This window comes from Paramisgurnus dabryanus, chromosome 18, assembly GCF_030506205.2.
Source record: "Paramisgurnus dabryanus chromosome 18, PD_genome_1.1, whole genome shotgun sequence".
Lineage (NCBI taxonomy): Eukaryota > Metazoa > Chordata > Actinopteri > Cypriniformes > Cobitidae > Paramisgurnus > Paramisgurnus dabryanus.
In genome coordinates, this window is record NC_133354.1 from 11,964,700 (window position 1) to 11,984,061 (window position 19,362).

The 19,362-nt window shown below is 39.3% G+C and overlaps 2 protein-coding genes across 2 annotated transcripts in view; both read left to right on the top strand.

Annotated features, from left to right (window-relative positions):
- Window positions 1-5,490, top strand: part of atp2a2b (ATPase sarcoplasmic/endoplasmic reticulum Ca2+ transporting 2b) — a 42,420-nt gene extending 36,930 nt beyond the window's left edge. Inside the window, exons 19-20 of the mRNA XM_065244181.2 lie at window positions 2,357-2,474; window positions 2,564-5,490. Coding sequence (XP_065100253.1) covers window positions 2,357-2,474; window positions 2,564-2,833 — 388 coding nt within the window. The 3' untranslated portion in view covers window positions 2,834-5,490. The remainder of the gene's footprint in view (window positions 1-2,356; window positions 2,475-2,563) is intronic.
- A 1,088-nt stretch (window positions 5,491-6,578) lies between these two features.
- Window positions 6,579-19,362, top strand: part of bcr (BCR activator of RhoGEF and GTPase) — a 75,931-nt gene continuing 63,147 nt past the window's right edge. The window contains exon 1 of the mRNA XM_065244182.1: window positions 6,579-8,846. Coding sequence (XP_065100254.1) covers window positions 7,334-8,846 — 1,513 coding nt within the window. The 5' untranslated portion in view covers window positions 6,579-7,333. The remainder of the gene's footprint in view (window positions 8,847-19,362) is intronic.

A 19,362-nucleotide genomic window follows, 5' to 3' on the forward strand; every position in this document is an offset into this window, starting at 1 on the left:
ATTTAATTGTATTTGGAGCATTTAAATCCTTGTGTAGGTTTCTTTGTTTTTTTTTAGTTGTAATGTTAATCATAGTTTAGTTTCAGTAATTGTTTTGAAATGTTATGCTTTGATCATTTGTTAGATTTCTTTTTTGCTTAAGATGGCTTTGTAGATTTTATTTTATTTAATCAATTTATGTAAATTTTATGCTTTTGGTTAATAATTTTAGTTTCTCAACATTTTCAACATTTTTCAGCCAAAATTAAGACCTATGTTTTATTTGTTTTAAAAGAACAGAATTTTTTTTAAGTTTTTATTTTAGTTAATGATAATACAGCTGGTTAGCCTAGAAATCTAGACGCACCCTAGCGGCCGCAAAATATATTTGCTGCCAGGGTTTAGTCTAGGCACTCACAATACACTTAACAGCTCCAAAAACCAAAATTTGGTCAGGCCAATCCCATCGTGTGTAGCGTCTGTGGGGCGGGCTTAACATGATGACGACAGAGCTGCAACGAATGGCTGCTGCTGCTGGCGAACAGCTTTCTTTTGAAGCGGCTTTGGCCGCGACTCTGGAGGACTTAGACTTATGTTTTTCTTTGAGAGAAGAGCAAATAACCCTACTGAAGTCCTTTTTAAGCAAGAAAGATGTGTTTGGAGTTTTGCCGACTGGTTACGGTAACTACGTCACCTTCTTCGTTGTTCTCATTGGTCATAGCGCTATCCTATTGCGTGCATAGATATGTATATAAAGGCTAGATGGCTCAAGGCGGAGTCCCTAACGTCATCACCTGGCGGCCATCTTAGGACAGGGCGCTCGCTCACTCGTAGCATTGAGTTTAATGGTGCAGGTACTTTTAAATGACCATAACTTGCTCAATTTTCTACCGATTTTCAAACGGTTTGGGTTTTTACAAACGTTATTAACGTGGCTATAATTCTGGATGCTTTAACATGTTTCATGAATTTATTTTTTATTTTTAGTATAGGTATGCAGTGTCATAGGTACATCTTTGACGTTTATAACAAACCAAACCGTTTAAAAATCGGTAAAAAATTAAGCAAGTTATGGTCATTTAAAAGTACCTGCATCATTAAAACTCAATGCTACGAGTGAGCGAGCGCCCTGTCCTAAGATGGCCGCCAAAATGCGGACGTTGCACTCAGTTGGCCAGCAGCGCGGACGAGCCATCTAGCCTTTATATACATATCTATGATTGCGTGCAGAGGCATTTTGAGGGACAACCTTATCTCCCGCCCCTTGCATTGAGCCGTTTGTGTGAAGAGTTGCCAGACCTTACATCTTGATGTAGGTCTGGCTAACCAGGCTAACAGCTGGTGTGAACAGCAAAAACATCCAATCTGTTATTTATAAACCACATAAATGTGTTTTGAAGCCTTATTTACATTTTATTTGATGTGGCTGTCAGTCTAAACAGTTACATTTTAAGTATTAGTAGTTTACCATGTTTAAATATGAATGTTCATTGCTCACTCTATCACACTTTTCCCACTATTGACAAGTTATCTCGTCAGTTAAAAGAAAACTCTTCCCTGCCAAACATGAGTTTTTACGGCAATCCTTATTTCCGCCATTATCCACTAGGTGGCGCTCTTACCCAACTTATAAAACACTGATACGTACACCAATTCAAAAACAGTAAAAACACTGTATATGTTTTGACCATCGCTCTGAATCTAATATTTAACAAAACTCCTTTACAAAAATGCCACTATCTACCCATATTTGAGAGGTGATATAAAGAGAACAAATTAATATTAATATTATATATTGTAATATTTATATTGTAAGTATTTAAAGAAGATAATTTTATTGATGGGATCAAACATTTGTGAAAATGTAAAAAATGCTGGTTCTGGCTGGCAACTTTTTTTTAAACAGAGTTAAGGCCGAAGTATCGTCAATTTTTTACGTGTACGCTCACGAATGCATAAAAAAATCAGACCCAGGGCTTTACATTGCTCACTCTTTCATATACGGTGAACTCTGTGACAATCACTGAGTAGAGAATGATTGAAGTCGTAAGCTGTTTTGCACACCAGTGTTTAAAATGCCACCGTTGCTTATTTACTCATGCGTCTTGTGAGTTCAGCTCCATCGTGGGTGTCGTGATAGACAGAGAGGAAATATTTCTTCTAGTTTTCCGTCCTCCCTTTTCCACACCGACAGCTTATCTGTCTACGCTGTGCTGACGCAATCACTATAGCAACTAACTGTATATCAACTACACTTTTTCAACTAACATAGAATCAGATATAATAACTTGCAAAGTGACAACGCATATAGTCAATCCTGATTTGATAACCGAATCTCATTTTTTGCACCTAATTTTTGTCTCCTTCTGTTTCATAGTGTTTCTGAGAACCAGTCTCTGGTTCGTATGCCCCCTTGGGAGAACGTGTGGCTGCTAGGAGCCATCTGCCTGTCCATGTCCCTTCACTTCCTCATCCTTTATGTAGAGCCTCTGCCGGTAAGACCTTTTTTATGAGATTTTCATTAATGTTCTCATTTGTATTTGGTAACGACAATGTTGACACTAAATTTGTCTTTCTCTTCCAGATAATCTTTCAGATCACGCCACTAAACCTGACCCAGTGGCTTATGGTGCTGAAGATCTCCCTGCCAGTCATCTTGCTGGACGAGGTGCTCAAGTTTGCAGCCAGGAACTATCTGGACCCCGGTAACGACCTGGACAAGCCGAAGGGCAAGACCTGCTGCTTCACCAAGTGCTTGGAGGGCATCTCCTGGCCCTTCGTGGCTCTCTCACTCCCCCTGGTGCTGTGGATCTACAGCACTGACACTAACTTGGCCGAGATGTTCTGGTCTTGACTGAAATGAGCACAGAGACCACACTATGTGTGTAGATGACGTGTATATGTGTGTCTGTATGCGTGGTTGTGCGTTTAAAGTGTGCCTCTGCAGCGGTGAATGTGTACAAGATGAAATTAACATATGTGTAACAGTAATATAGAAATAATTTTTTAACTGTCCTGTGGGGATAAAGTAGACCACGCAGAACTGAAGTCTTTATTAAGTATTAGCGACCAGTAATGTTCCAAGATTGTTTGTGGCATTCCCGCTGGTTTCTTGTTTCATTTTTTTTATTTTTTATTAATCATTTGGATATGTTGTTTTTGTCTTGTCTCATTTCAAACCGGTATGAATAATGGTCATTCCATTTTGTTCACCCCCTGTATCATGTATTCATATGCAAAATAAGTGCTCGTGTACAAACATTTAACACTATTTTATGCAATTGTTTGTTTTTCTTATTCCATTTTGGTAACTGAGAGTAAAGTTGGGTAGAGGAGAGAGAGAGAGAAAGAGCTAGTATAGGACAGAAGAACTGTTTACTAATGTTTACCTTCGGCATCAACGTTACTCCGAGCCAATGGACAAGCATGTTGTAGCAAAGCAACATGGGAAAAGAAGAGTGTGGGACAGAATTGACCAAGTCAAATCCCGGGATGACCGCTGCATGTTGTGTACTTGCATGCATTTTGTGGGTTTACATTTGATTTGTACCTGTAAGTCTTTCCTGTGTGTAATACCTTGCATTCTTTTGTTTTCCACTATTACCCAACACTTGATTAGTAAAGCCAGTTTTTCTGCACTAGGCAGAGTACAGCTACCTCAGGACTGTCAGATTAGACTCTCTGGTTGCTTTCTCCCACCTAGCTTTACACACGGCTTGTACACATTAGACATTGACTGCATGAGGTGTGCCTCTTATTTGGCTTGTGATAACAAACAAAACTCATTTTTGTTGGCCCTAACTAATGTTTTAAGTTTTAGTATTTTATAATTCTTGCATTAACTTAATTTGTGTTTTCTTTTTGTGATGGGGTGGGATGGACAAAAGATGTAAATGTTACCGTTTGGGTGGGTGGGAGTGGAGTCAGAGGAGTAGAATATTTAACAAGCAAAGATATAAGGGTTGCATTAAAAAATGTGAATTTTACGATGCAAAACCAAAATGTTTCACGCGACCTTTTTCTACTTTTAAGAAAATACACTCATATGAACCATTGAATTAAAACCGTGTCTTTATTTTGCAAGCTGTTTTGTGACTACGATGCAACACATCAAGATTTAGAAGCAAATATACTTGAATAATGTACTGTACAGATATCGAAATACATTGCTGAGCACAAGATTGACAGCTGGGAGGAGCTTCATTGTGAGGCAGCCTCATATTCTGCCCTCACCAGCCAGTCTGGTGAAGAGGCCTGTATATTTGTACACAGCACATATACCAAACGGTACAAAGTACATTTTTTTATTAAATTGAGCTTTCCAACATTAAGTTGTACGTGGCATTACATTAATCCTGCTTGTTGTAATGGATGCATGTATCTGACTTTGCCCTCCCTTTGGTATTATCAGTGTTTTATCTAACAGCCATGCACTTTCCCTTAAATGCCTTAGTGGTTCGCCATTTAAGTATCCCTAACTTGACCGCATTACATTCCTCCATTCGGCCCTTTCCACCAGCCTGACGAACATTAAATGTCTCTAAGCCTTGAGTTTTCTGACCGAATTTGCTTTTTTGGACCAACCCTGCTATGTGTTAAATGGCTAAATTTATTTAACATGACAAGTTGGCTTGAGATTACATGTAGTATATTTGTTTTGTAATTGTATATTATAAAGACCTTATCATCAAATTCTCTTTTGTGGCTAGATGTCAGTTGTTTCCTTAACCCCATATCAAATTTAAATAATGATATTATTATTAACTACAAAATGTGTTTTTATTACAATGGTCCGTACACTGTGGTCTGACTTGCTCAGGAACTAAATTTGGTTGTTGCTGTCAAAAAGAAGCTCATCAAAACTAATACCAATATAAATATAAATCCTTTTTTTTAACAATTAAACAAATTCTGGCAATTATATTCAAGTGTGTTGCTAAATATTTATTTTATAGTGCACTTTAGTTTTTATTTTCTCCTTTAATGTTCCTCATTTTATTTAAATTGACCATTCATGCTTAGTAAAATGTTTCCCTGCCACCTGCTTGTGCCGGGAAACCTCGGGCTTCTGTGTTGTGCATGTTTGTTTCGAGTGACTTTGAGTTTTAGAACCTGCATGTTGAGTATGCAGAAAAGATTTCCACCATTGCACTGACAGATCACATTCAACGGGCATTCGGGAAGAATGGTTAGATGAGAATAGATTCAATAATATAGACTCAATACCAAGACATGAGAGAAAGTTTGTATGAAATCAAACCGCATCATCAGTCCTCTATACCATGCATGCAGTTTTAATGTCTAACATTGCCTAATGCTGTTTTTTTTGTTTGTGTGTAAATTGTCATAGTTTTATAAACATGTATTATACAGTATAATGCATGCCTTCAGTTGTAATTAGCCAAATAATTTAATCTATATTTATATAACAACTTGCTGTGTACATTGCTGCTAAATGGTATGATATGATTATACACATCATTTTACAAATAAATCTGCAGTTTAATTTTACCAGTTCACATGCTCATATTGTGTCTATTATGAAAGTATTGTAACTGCTCGTTAAAACAAAGTTTAATGCATAGTTCATAAATAAAAACAATATTGTCTAGTTCAGTGTTTCTGAGGGGAGGGGGATTAGGGCCCACTAAGGGGCCTCGAGATGACTTAAAATTATTTATAACGTGACAAAGCATGCATTACAATGATCTAACAAGTATTCATCTTTTTAGTTATGCCAAGCTCTTAATTTTTTTTTGGTGTGGGGTAAAAAATTGTGAGGGGGTGCTTTAAATGTTAAAGGCTGAGATACATTAATTTAGTAGGAGTATGAATCCATTGCATTTTTTAGTCTATATAATAAAAGAAGAGGAACAAGCTTCAAGCAATTTATTGCAGATGTCTTTATTGGCTGAATAGCCCTTATGCAGAAAGACAAAACTGCAAACTGAAAGCACAATTAACTTATTTTTGTATTAATTTGAGCTATAAATATGCTAATAAAAAGCGTGTAACTGTCCCTTGCAGCTGTAACGTCTAGGATTGAACACTTGAAGGCGACAAAGTTAAAGTTTGACACGAGGATGTAAGGTCCAAATACAATGACATCATCAATTGTAAACACAGCTGCATCTTTTATATAACCAGCGAAAAATTATATTTACTTCAATTAAACATGTCAATAGAGAACGAGGACGTTTTCTGTTATTAATTAATTTGACCGAAAAACAAAATGTGTTATTTTTGCTAATTTAACAACACAAAAGCACGAACATGAACATTACGTACATACATGTATAAATTAGAATTAATTTTTATTATTTATTAAATTTCAAGGCATGCACAAACAAATAATGACTCTGAATATGTGTGTTTAGTGAATTCAATAAAACAAACTATGTTAAAGCGACGCCATAAAAAGCTTCTTAATATATGTTTTACAAAAAGTGTAACCCACACCACATGAAACAGTTACAGTTACTTCCAGACCTCCTTGGATGAGCATTCTGTCACTTTAAATGGAACCGGTGCTGTGAGAGCTGTCACTCATGTCTTGTAGCCCCGCCCCTTCCTTCTGCAGTAGCAGTCGGTGCTTTCAAGCGGAGGCATTACGTACAGCGGACTCACGAAATCTGCACGCACTAATTATCAGAGACAAAATGGGATAATCGTGACAAATTCATCACCGCCAAAAACAGCAGGAGCTAGCGACCAAACAAGGAGAGTGTTGTCTGCAATATACAATATTTTTTACATTTGTATTATTCACAGACGCACGCACAAAGGGATTTTGGGATAATGGTGATAAAAAGATATCACATTGTGAGCGCAGGACGACAGGAATACATCGCCAGAGATGCGACGAAGTCTTGTTTAAAGCTGCCAGGTTAATTTAAAAAGCTTGCTTTTCTTGTTTGTTTTTTGTTCATCCCGTGTGCTGTGGAGAACAGATGCTGTCATTGTGCTGGGGACCGAGATTTGTGCTCGTGGTATTTCGCTAGCGGTCGGAATGGTGCGTGAGATGAGAACGCGCGTGCCTTTATTGTTTCCGCGCGACATGCTTGATAACGGTCAATCTGTCGTTGAAAAACTGAAACACACCGACGACAATTTTGGCAAAGAAAGATCGAGACTTTTAACGACATTTTGTGGAAAATCATGAGCGACGCGTTTTGTATACATTTTTATTCAGCGTTATTTACATTTTCCCCATTATGAACGGGAATAACCGAATTTTCGTGCTTTTTTCATATTTGGCTCGCTTTAGATAAATTCTCGCATACTTGGAGGCACTTGACGGTGTGTTTTTGACCAATTTTATATTTTTTCACACTAGTGTATACAAATACAGTTAATGCCAACGATGGTGGAGCCTGTGGGTTTCATTGAAGCGTGGAAAGCACAGTTTCCAGAGTCGGAGCCCCCCAAGATGGAGCTGCGGTCTGTTGGGGGCATAGAGCAAGAACTGGAAAAGTGTAAAGCCTCCATAAGACGACTAGAAATGGAGGTAAATAAAGAGCGTTTCAGGATGATATACCTTCAGACGCTGTTGGCGAAGGAGAGAAAGAGCTATGACAGGCAAAGATGGGGCTTCAGAAAGCCGCCTCACATGAATGAAGGGGACCAGCAAGCTCTGGGGCCCGACTCCCAGCATCTCCACGCACAGGAGCATGGACTGCCTGAGCGCAGCAGGTTTCAGCCTGTAGGAGAGACCCGAGCAAAACCACGACCTCCCCCTGCCAGGAAGTCAGCCTCCCACGGTGATGGACTGGAGCTACAATCGGCATATGAGGCACACCAGGCAGGACCAGGAAGTGAGGCAGATGGCCTCTCGCCATCCACACAGAGGGGTGGGGTCTCCCCTCGTAGATCCCGTCCACCTCCTGACAAGGAATTGCCCTCAGATCCATCCTCTAAGGATAAGCCGGGCATGGGACTTGGGGTGGCGGCCTTACGATCGAACTTTGAGAGGATCAAACGGGCTAACTCGCATTCAGCCAGTGATGGCAGTCCTGGCAAGGGAGGCCAGGAGAAACCTTTTTACACCAATGTGGAGTTTCATCACGACCGGGGCTTGGTAAAGGTCAACGATCGAGAGGTTTCAGACAAAATCAGTTCTCTCGGGAACCAAGCCATGCAGATGGAACGGAAAAGATCTCTTCATTCACTGCCAGGCAACCTCGCTACGGTGGCCGGGGATCTACGGCCTAGACCTGTCTACAGGGGACGCTCTACAGAAAGCACCTGCGGGTATGATGCCGAGTATGAGGATGGGGAACCAATCCCTCGCTATAGTAGAGAAAATGCTGCAAGACCTAATGGGGGTAAACCAGCACCGCCGCCATGGCAACCATCTGAATTCCAGCCATATACCAGTGTTTACGTGGGAGGTATGATGTCAGAAGGTGGTGACGGTAGGGTCGTTATGCGGGACCATGGAGGTAGCGATGACCACCTCCTCACCTGGCCGAGGAGATCCTACTCACCTGGAAGTTTTGAGGATGTTGGGGGTGGGGGAGGAGGATACACACCAGACTGCAGCTCTAATGAGAACCTGACGTCCAGTGAGGAAGACTTTTCTTCGGGACAATCCAGTCATGTGTCACCCAGCCCCACGACAGCCTACCGTCGACCCCTCAGAGAGAAGAGCCGGTCACCCTCTCAAAACTCCCAGAATTCTCAGCACTCGTTTGACAGCAGCAGCCCCCCCACACCACAGACTCAGAAACGACACAGGCAACAACATGTCGTTGTGTCCGAAGCCACAATTGTAGGCGTAAGGAAAACAGGACAAATCTGGCCTCACGATGGAGACTCTGTTGCTTCCAGCAGGGCTTCCCATAACAACAGTTACCATGGAGATTTAGGTGAGTGATGGAGATGAACTCTTGTGAACTTCTTCATGTTCTTGTTATTGTAAAGCTGTTTGCCATTTTTCATCTGGTTTTATCCAAAGTCTACACTAGAGGGTTCTGCAAAAACAATAGTATATGGCTTTTGAATAAAATTTAGCACCACAAAATTAGCTAAAAGGATTAAGCACAAAGATGTATTTGTTGTGTACTTGGAATTGTATCGCGGTCAAAACACAATACTGGGCCAAAATCACATGTTCGCCTTTCAGAATATATATTAAAATGTAAATGCAGGCAGCCCTTATTTTATTTGGAGAGAAACCAAGGAGATATTATCACCCATTTATGATCGCAATTGCATCACAGCTGTGACAACAGTATGTCTATTTGGAAAAAGTACCAAATTTACGCGTCATTTGATTTGTCCTGCTATCATGTTACCTACAAACTATAAATCCAATCTATTCTTTTTTTAATTGACAGAAAAGTTGTGAATTTGAAAAAAAGTATAGTTTTTTAACTGTTTAACTTACAGAGAGTACTGATTTTTCTGTCTGTGCCAACAGGCCAATCACAACGTACAGTTTAGCTTGCCAATCAGGGACGCATCCCTTTTCAGATCGATGAGTTTTTCACAAAATCAGTGAAAATGTACGGTGTGTGGAAAATAATGTGTTTTTTGAACCATAAACAACGCAAACACATTGTATTATAACAAATACACAAAATAACGTCGTTTTTAGCAATGAAATAGGTGCCCTATAAAGATTCGTTTAAAATGAACCAACCAATGACCAACCAATTACTAGTTTTGTGCTTTGAACCTTATACAGTACCTAGTGTAGTAGTCTACAGCACATAATGGATGACATCATTACCAACCTGCTACACTGTGTGCAGCAATTTGTGTGTGTGTGTTTTTAAAAATGACAAAAAAACCTGACCAATGAACCTCTCGCTCTCTTTATATTTTTTGTTCTTCTATTCAGTCATTGCTCTTTACTTTCTATTCTTCTGTCTCAATCTATTGTTCAATTTTGTTTTATGCTCCATCTGCATCAGTCAGATGCTATAACAGCCTCTTGTATGGTCCAGTGAGGCCATAGATGTTGAGTAATTAACTGGATGACCTAACTCATTGGTGAGGTCAGGATGTGTATGTGTGTGTCATTGCATTAGATGGTGTGTGTTAGTTTGACTGTTGGTGCAGGACACTGATGTGATGTCACATGCGGTTGAAGGGAATCTCCCAAGCTGGACAAAGACCCAGTTTAGTAAAAATCACACAGATGTAAATATTTATCCACTTTTTGCTAAGATTTATAGACACTACTATAGCCAGGCTGCTATTTTCACTTTCGGCTGACTTTGTAGGCCTAGTTCACTAAATCTGGACTTGGGAAATTAAAGCAGTGTTTTACTCCTTTAATGTCCAGTATCTCTAACTTGTTTTCTTACCAAAAGTAGAGAGAATGACATCAGCTATTAGGATGGCTACAGGGAGGCAGTGTCATATGGCACGCTGACTTAAAATCCCAAAGCTTCGAGCTGATGAGGTGAATCTCACTTTGCTGTGAAGCAGACAGGCCGGAGGGTGTTGGCACGGCACGTCCATTCAAATGCCAGGAAGATTCTCTTTGTGCAGGAGTGAGATAACACAGAGGGCGGTTGAAGATAGATATACACCAGCTGAGCACGGCCAGTGTGCTCTGTGTTTCTTTGTCCTCGTTCCAACTTGAAAATTAGCATAAAAAGTTTGAACTTTTTTTTAATAGTTGCCCAAGACAGTTGGAAAGTGGGTAGATTTTAATACATGATGGAAAAGTGCCTTCCAAACTATTTAATTTAGAATTATTTCATCTTTAGTTCCTACTGGGAAGTTCCAATATGATTTGAAATTATTATTTTTGACGCAGTTAGATTTTGGTTGCAATAAATTGAAAGTAGTTTTTAAGCACTAGTACAGTTAAAGTTACAATTAAGATCCTCTTAAGATTCTTTAATTGACTTCTCCCAAACTGGTAAGGTAATGACTTTCTTCTTGTGCTCATCTCATAAACTTTCTAAGTTAAGGAAGCAACGTTTATCTGCAAATCATAACAACATTTTTGCTTAAGATGATGTCAGCCTTCAAGAGCTGTACAGTAGTTTCTCTTTACCAACAAATCAAAGCAGAAGAAAATCAATAGCGTGACCATTCAGCTTCTAAATAAAACCCCTCTAGGCCTCGCAGGTTGCCAACAATGTGGTGTTATCCCAGAGAAAAATGTATTGCTTTAAATTAGTTGTTTCATAGCTTAGGAAATCTATTGAAGTTTTCAGTTATATTTATTTTAAATGTCAGATTTGTCTCTTATGTTTCTTTTAAAATTGCTAAGGAGAAAATGATACGAACGAGGAGGGCTGGGCGATCAAACAATATCAATATGTACCGTTGATACACCTTTATCAATAACAATAGAAAAAAACGTTCAATATGACGCCTGTTAATGCATTGCTAAAACTTCATTGAGCTACATTACATCGCCGTTCCTACATCTTAAACAGCCTATAATATGCCCTGATAAAGGAGCGCGCCGCGAGTGTTGCTGTGGGGTTCGGATCCGCCATCCCCCTGTAACAGGAAAAGCACGAAAACATGTAAAAATGAGTGCTGTGGCTGAGGAGATTGTCAATAATAAAAGGAAATGTTAGCTCGCCAGTGTGGCAAATAAAATGATAAACATTTTAGCTCTATTGCCCAGCCCTACAAACAAAACAATATTTTAAATGCATTATATGTATGGAGCTATAAATGAAAGTAGATTGTATATCAAAGAAACCAATTTGGTTTTGAAAAAGTACTGAAGTTCATGTTTAAATCTTTAGCGATTTTGATTTGCTGACTTGACAGATTTGTGCCCAGTTTGCGACTTGGGCCCTGTCCACGCAAACACGTGTATTTTCAAAACTGTAGCTTTTTCTATGCGGTTTGCCGTTCGTCCACACGCAAATGCAGGATATGGTGGCTGAGACTAAACTTTCATGAAAACTCATGCTAGGGTTAAGATTTTTCGAAACTCTGGTTGCAGTGTTATCGTGTAGCTAGTGAAACCGGAGTTTTTAGCTTGTGACGTTGTTGTTCATGCCGAGGCGAGACTCTGCAATGGATTCTGATTGGCCGACATGGATTTACAGGTAGGGATATATCGCCATCTGTTGGTTTGGCATGCTCTTGATAGCGCTTCATACCATTTTTTGGCGTGATCGTGTGGATGTGGACTAGGCCTTAGGCTCTTCTAAAATACAAGTTATTACGTTTAATAATATGGGTCTGTTTCTCAGGAGAAATGTCTGAGATTTAACGGATTGAAGCTTGCATTTGCTCTCGATTTAATCTCATTACTGTCTAAAACAAACAGTTATATTAAAGAGACATGAAATTCCACAGATCTGTGATTTTTCTTTAATAAAGGATGCAAGTAATCTTCCCAAGATGTTCCCGGGGTGTTGTCCTGATCATTGTTGGCTTAAAAGAAAAGAAATCCAGTAAGAGAAAATACTGTGCTGTAAAGAAGAGAGAGATGCAGAATGAGGTGGAATAGTGTGTTAAGATGCTGTCTTTCACCTCAATTGTAATGTGGAGAATGATGTGGGGGCAGCAGTCGCACAGATAGGAACAACTCTCTCTCCCGTTGCGTAATGGTGCGATGAGTCTCACTCATGCATGTGTATGCATCTGCACGTGTGGCTGTGAGGTCAGAAACCCACTCAAGTAGATAAGTGATGGCTGTACGTCCATCATTGCCCTGTTTCCTAATTACCAGCCTGACCTTGTCATCCTTTGTCCAATTTTTGCAAGAGTAACAGTGCAGAATTTTAATGACAGCAGTATTTTAGCACACACAATCAGACCCATCTGCTGAGGTTTCTGAATTGCTTGTTTTCTTGTATTCCTTATGGGCCCTTTCCCACAGTCAATGTCCTTCTTGTAAACGGCAATTGTAATTGTTTCCCGATGCTACTCTGATTATTGAAGTGGGCATTCAGGAAGACATTTTTTCCATGCTTTACAGATCAGTAGCAGCATCCTTCTTAGTGAAGTACGAATGAGTCATGGAGAGAACTTGAGGCAGGGAACAACAGAACACAGAAAGTTCTCACACAGATATCCAAGAAAGCATCAGTCATTCATTAAAATTCCAGGCTTAGAGCAGCTGCGGTGCTGTGAAGTTGACATTGTTGCATAAGTCCTCATGAAAGTTGAAGCAGTGCTTTTCATCCGTGACATTTACGGTAAAGCCCATATTTCAGGTAGCTGGAAACGGACTGCCGGGAACATACAAGGAAAAAATTGCAGAGCACAAGGGAAAAATTTTCACATTTTCTACTACTGTAAGCTGTCAGAATACATATGTTGTGCGTTAATAAGCTAGGGTGTGTGTTTAAAGTGCCCGTATTATGCTATTTGAAAGTTAATATGTGCTTTTGGGAGTCCCCAACAAAAGGTTTCATGTATGCAGATCAAAAACACTTTAATTTTTTATAATATGCCTTTCATTTTTACTTATTTCCCAAAGACTCTCAAATAAATTGTTCAAAGAATCATCTTGCCAAACGCCTCCTTTGTGTGACGCTGCTCTGCTTTGATTGGTCACATTTGCACATTTCTCTGGGTTTACAGTGGAAAGGGACTACAGTGTACGGTGTTCGCATCTTTCTACTATTCACCTAAAGCGCATTTTGCATGCAAGTTGAAAGCATTTCGGAAAAGTGAAAAATACGCATAATATGTTATCGCACAAGCCAGTCACTAAAGAGCATGTCCGGTTTGACGCATTAGGTTGTATTCGAAAATAGAGGAGCGATTTATTGTAGAATTATAAGCTGCGTCATCCAGGCGGAGTTCCTGGAGAAGATCCTATACACGCTTTTGGTCAGCGTTTGGCTTTGCGGGGTAGTTTCCGGAACTTCCACAACAGTTACAACATAGCAATAGTATTTGTCTCAATTACGGAAAAATAATGCAAAAAACGTTGTTGATGGCGTGCGTGAAGGCACTCATCTCGCAATGTTTGGTGAACTAAGTAAGGCAAACAAAAAAGTTAAATCCCGCAAGTAATCTATAGTGAGGAACGCAATGTGTGTGGACTGGAATCTAAGTGTGAGTTCTGCTCAATGTTTTTATTGTCCAGCAGCACCGCGTTGAGGTCGAGACCTTATTTTTAGATGGCCACTTTGGATTTGCAGAAGCGTGCTTTGAAAACCAAGAACAGAACACACAGGGAGAATTTGGCTATGGCCTTTTTCTGAAAAAGCTTTTTTATTTAAGGAGCCTAGGACAACCCAGAATATTTGTCCAGTTTATGTGTCCAAGTCGGTTTGTTTCGTAATCTTTTTTGCCCTGGTGCCGAATCCACAGAACCACAAAAAAGTAGACATCCACTTTAAAGACAGTTGTGTTTGTTAAGTTTTATATATAGAGACTAAAATACAAAGCTGTTGCAAACATTGCTGCTGAATTAAGTCACTGGTGGAAAATCTAATGATATTGAAGGAAGAAAATATCCTAGTACAACTCAGAAAACACAGGCGCAGCTCCCTCAGTCTTAGGAGAAAAGTGGGTGCTTGTTTTCTGATTTAAAGATCCTGCCAAAAACCGAAGCTGTGGGCAAACTTTTTACATCTTTCTGGCTCCCCTTGCCCCTGCTGTGGGGTAAAAAAGGGGGGGGGGGGGGCGTTTTCCTCAGCCACTGTTTGGTGTTTTTAGTGCTCTAGTAGTCCTCAGTGTTTGTGATGATAAAAAAGGATTTGGAGAGTTATAGATTTTTTTTAAATAATTGAATTATGAAACATGATTTATTTGTAGTTTTATTGGCCAAATTAGTGTCAACTCAAGCTGTGGATGTATGGCTGGCGGTGTAGCAATATATCTGGACATAACAGGCATGTGAGAGGTGTACAGCAGTTGGCCAGGCTAATACGCTAGACCGGGTGCAGATGGCCAAACCCCTGCTGATTGTTTCCTGTAGTAGGGCGCTATTCGGACTGGCATGAGTTCTGTACTGCACCAGCAGCATACGGCCGGGATCACGCAGTGGACAGTGACCCCACCCTCTGACACCATCCGTCACCCTGGAGGGGTACAGGCAGACTGCTGCCTCGTCACCCTTTCCAGAGCTCGTGCTTGCACGTGTATGAGGCTTGAGCGTGTGTCTGTGAGGCCACATGTGCCAAGTGCTCGAACACAGGAGGTTTTGTCGCTCTGCACAGATGCAGCCATTCCAGTGGACAACATGCGGAGAAAAAAATCAGGAAAAAGCTGGCATTACAGAGGCCCACCCCTGCATAGATTCACTACTACAGCTGTTCTGTTTGCTTGGCTTTTTTGACAGTGGGAGCTTTGTGGCAAATACAAGCTGACAAATTTTAGACAAGAGAAGAGTGTTTCGATTAAAATAAGAGATGATGGCACTTTAACATTACAGTGTAAATCTGGGTTGTTACAAATGCGGTCTACCTGGATTCCTGTTTAAATCACAAGAGTGAACGGCATCTTCATCTGAGTGCTTAATTGATTTGTTTAATGTGTCATTTTTCATAAGACACCAAATGAAAACTATCCTGTTTTAAAACAAACAAATATTTGCATATTGTATATATATATACTTGTTTTTTGGCGTTTTTCAAATGCACTGTGGCATGGCATAGATCCACACTTATTTGCCCCTCTGCTGATAAAACTAAGATATTTCTGATTGTTCTTTTATGTGGTTTAATGAAGCATTCTTACTTCAGTTTAACTTTAGCCAGAACTGCTCTGTTATGCAATCTGGACAGCTGCTTTGAATCTAGAGCGCTCGCAGCCAATTATTACACTTGCACCTTTGAGTTGTGCCTCTGGGTTTTCGACCAGACAAGGGGAAAACAAGAAGAGATCAAAGTCTTAGCCCCTAATGACACTGGGGGTCCCTCCATAACTGAATTATTTTAAAGAGCAAAGGGAACCCAAAGCAGAAGGTTGGTCTCTCTAGGCAATCCCTGCTTAAATGATGCTTGATTTCTGTTTTCATCTGCATTACAGCTTGCTTTCTTTGTTTTTGTTTCCCCATAGTCATAAACAAATCTCACACAAATGTTGCTTTTCGACAGCAATGAGATGTATCGGAGAGCAAAAGGAAACTGTTAGATGTATTTTGTTGTTCTGATTTTTCTCCTGACACCAAATTCTGAGACATATGAAGTCTGAGGTTTTAATACAAACTCAAACATTTCTCATCAATATTTTCTAAGCCAAATTATCAGAGATTTGCTGTCTGCATAACGTCATTTCAAAACAAACAATAACTGTAGTTTATATTTCCTATAAAACTAAATATAATTTTTGGCTGACTGTGGTTATCATAGACTCTTTGTTTAAGACACCAGTGGCCAGTTATAAAGAACAATCTTCTATTAGTCTGTCTGACTGTAATAGGATCTGTCACCCTCACCAGCCACGTGGCGCCCTCCTCCCAGCGCACCCTATAATGCCCAGGATCGAGATTTTTCTATTTTCTCTGGGCTTCATGATACTTGTTCTATTCCCCAGCTGTCAAACTCAAATGTCAGACTGTTCAAAAGCAAGAAAGAAACTAACAACAGTGTAGTCTGAACCCTGGGCAAAAGATGGATTGTGGATCGTAACAGATCAAAACACAAGGTCCATTGAGGCTTATCTCAAAAACAATATGCCTGGTTCACATCACAGCATGAGGTGTGGACTGTACCAGGGCTTAAGAGAGACTTGTGGAGCAAAGGGTTAATACACAGGTCATGGTGTTGAAGTCATAAGTGAGCATTAGACTAAGATTTTTTGCTGTGGTTTATGCAAAGGATTTCATGCCAGTGGTACCCAGTAGCTAAATTAATATAAAACTAGTTTTTTCCCTGATTATTTCTGCAAAATAGATTTAAACATTAAATGGGTCTTACTGCACTCTAATGGGTTTAAAATGGCATTTGCAGGGGTTCGAGCATGTTTCGGCCATTCCAGTTCTGGTAAATCTGCCCAGATTTCTGGAGAGATTTTATGCGGAGATGTTATTAGTGTGTGGTTGAATGGTGAATCTGGAGAAGTGTGTTTAAATGAGAGGGAAAAAGGTTGAACTGGGTTTGGCAGGACACAAGGGAAAGTGTTTGTACTGTTTCTGCGCTCTTACTCTGACTGCAGGCATATGAGAACACTGCATAGTGGTTACAATGTATGTTTTTTAAAGCCTGCTGATGTTATATACATATGTGTACATACATAAAGGAATAATGACAAATTTTATATATTGGTGATAAACATCATTAAATTTTCATTAAAAAAAAATTATATTAACCCAAAGTACCATTGGCACTGTCCTACACACTGCACTAGCAATGCAAAAGGTCATGGGTTTGAATCCCAGAAACACACATACTGATAAAAAATGAATACCTTGTAATGCATTGCAGGTTGTTTTGGAAAAAAAACATCTATAAAATACATAAATGTAAATTTAGATAATTTCTCTCCGAGATCTCTGAGATGTCCCATTTTAATTGTTACTCTGTTTCCCATATTTTTATGTAGCTACTCTTCTCTTTTTTTCCCCTTGCTCTTTGTAGTAAGATTTATATTGGTGAGGCTCATCAGGGCGGGTTTGCTGAATAAACCTCTGTCGGGTTCCAGGGGAATTTTGGTTACAACAACATTACATTATCTAAATAATGTGTGAGGCTGATGTCTAGAGGCCAACTGCACTCATATCTAGCAAACTGGATGGATAAATCCAGGCCTGTTAGTTCTTCTCATCCTCCACCCTCCTTTGGAGGCAGATCACTTGTGTTGAAGGCAGGTGGGCCGGTTCTGATTTAAGGCCCAGAGGAGAGGCGGAGCACCACGGTGCAGCTGGCTACAGCTCTGAGCCCCAACGTCTCCTCCTCTTCTTCAGCCAGAATACAAATCAGCCAAAAACACAGCTGAGGAACACAAGCATTTGACAGAAGAGGACAGAATTTTTAGTAAGGCATTTGAGTACAGGATGTCTTCAACTCTGGAAGCTGTGGTTTCTCATCCATCTGTGCTTGTCTGTGTGTCTCCTCTTGTTTTCCAGGCGGTAGTAGATCAGGGTTTGGCAGCTCCTGTTCTCTTCAAGGGAAAATGTGCTTTGGATTTTAATGCATTGGCTTCAGTGTGGTTTAGATATCCAAAAATCTCAAGTTGAGTTTTTACTCATACCTTTACCCAATCCTTACCATTTCTAGTTTTTCTCCTTTATTCTTCCTTTTATTGTTATTTTCTTTTTTTATGTTCTTTTCCTTTGCCCTTTTGTATATAACTTCAGCCACAGATTAGCCAAATCCAGCGACCACAACCAGACGCTGCAGCTGTTATGCAGTTAAGTTCCATAAAAATACATTATCGGTCAATTACGAACATAACCTTATGACAACACTGGCGTGCCATTGTCCGTCTGACCAAACACTCTCAGGCCCAAATGGCAAAGTTTATCTGTGGCTTTGTTTTCTTTACTTACATGCTACTGTCCTCCATAATAGCATCTTTTCCCGAGGGATAGACATGTGCTGATGATTATTATTGATGTTCGGACTCTTTTCCTGCCCCACCTAACTGCTGTTTGGACTTTTTCATGTGCCCAAAGAGCTTCACCAGGGGATTTTTACATTATTAAACCTATATGTGATGACTAGTTTCAAATCCTATGGCAGGGGTGGGTGTCCACACATAGAAAGTCCTTCTTTCTCCGGGCTGCGAAGGATAGTACGAATGGATCATTTGCAGCCTATATTATTCAGAGATTCATTGCGCGCCTGTAACAGCTAGAAGTAATAGCTGGATATTTTAAAATAAACACTTCAAACATGTGTTAAATAAGCATGTATATTTAGCAGAAAAAAGTTTCTTGTTACTGTTTTAGTATTATAAGTTATGTTTTGTATTAATGTTATTCTGTGTATGTTCACTGAAAAAAAAGATTCATTGAATTTAATCAATTTTTTAAGGTAAGTGGTTGCAAATCAATTTATTTAAGCTACATTTAAACAAAAAAGATTAGTAACGTAAAATAAAATATAAAACTTTTGTTTAAATGTAGCTTAAATAAATTGATTGCAACCACTTAGCTTAAAAAAATGTATTAAATTCAAAGAATTGGGACATAGCTTTTGTCTAATGCTGGGCAAAGATTAATCACAATTAATCGCATGCAAAACAAAAGTGATTTTTTGCATAATATATGTGTTTGTACTGTGTGTAATTATTATGTATATTTAACCACACACACATACATATATTCATTTCAGAAATTTGTAATTTATATATAATAAAAAATGTATATATCATATATATATATATCATATCAAAAAATCTATATATATATATATATATATCATATCATATGTATCATATACATATGTATAGTTTCTTAGATACATACATGAATGTGTGTGTATTTATATATACATAATAATTACACACAGCGCACACTCATAAAATAACACTTTTATTTTGTATGCGATT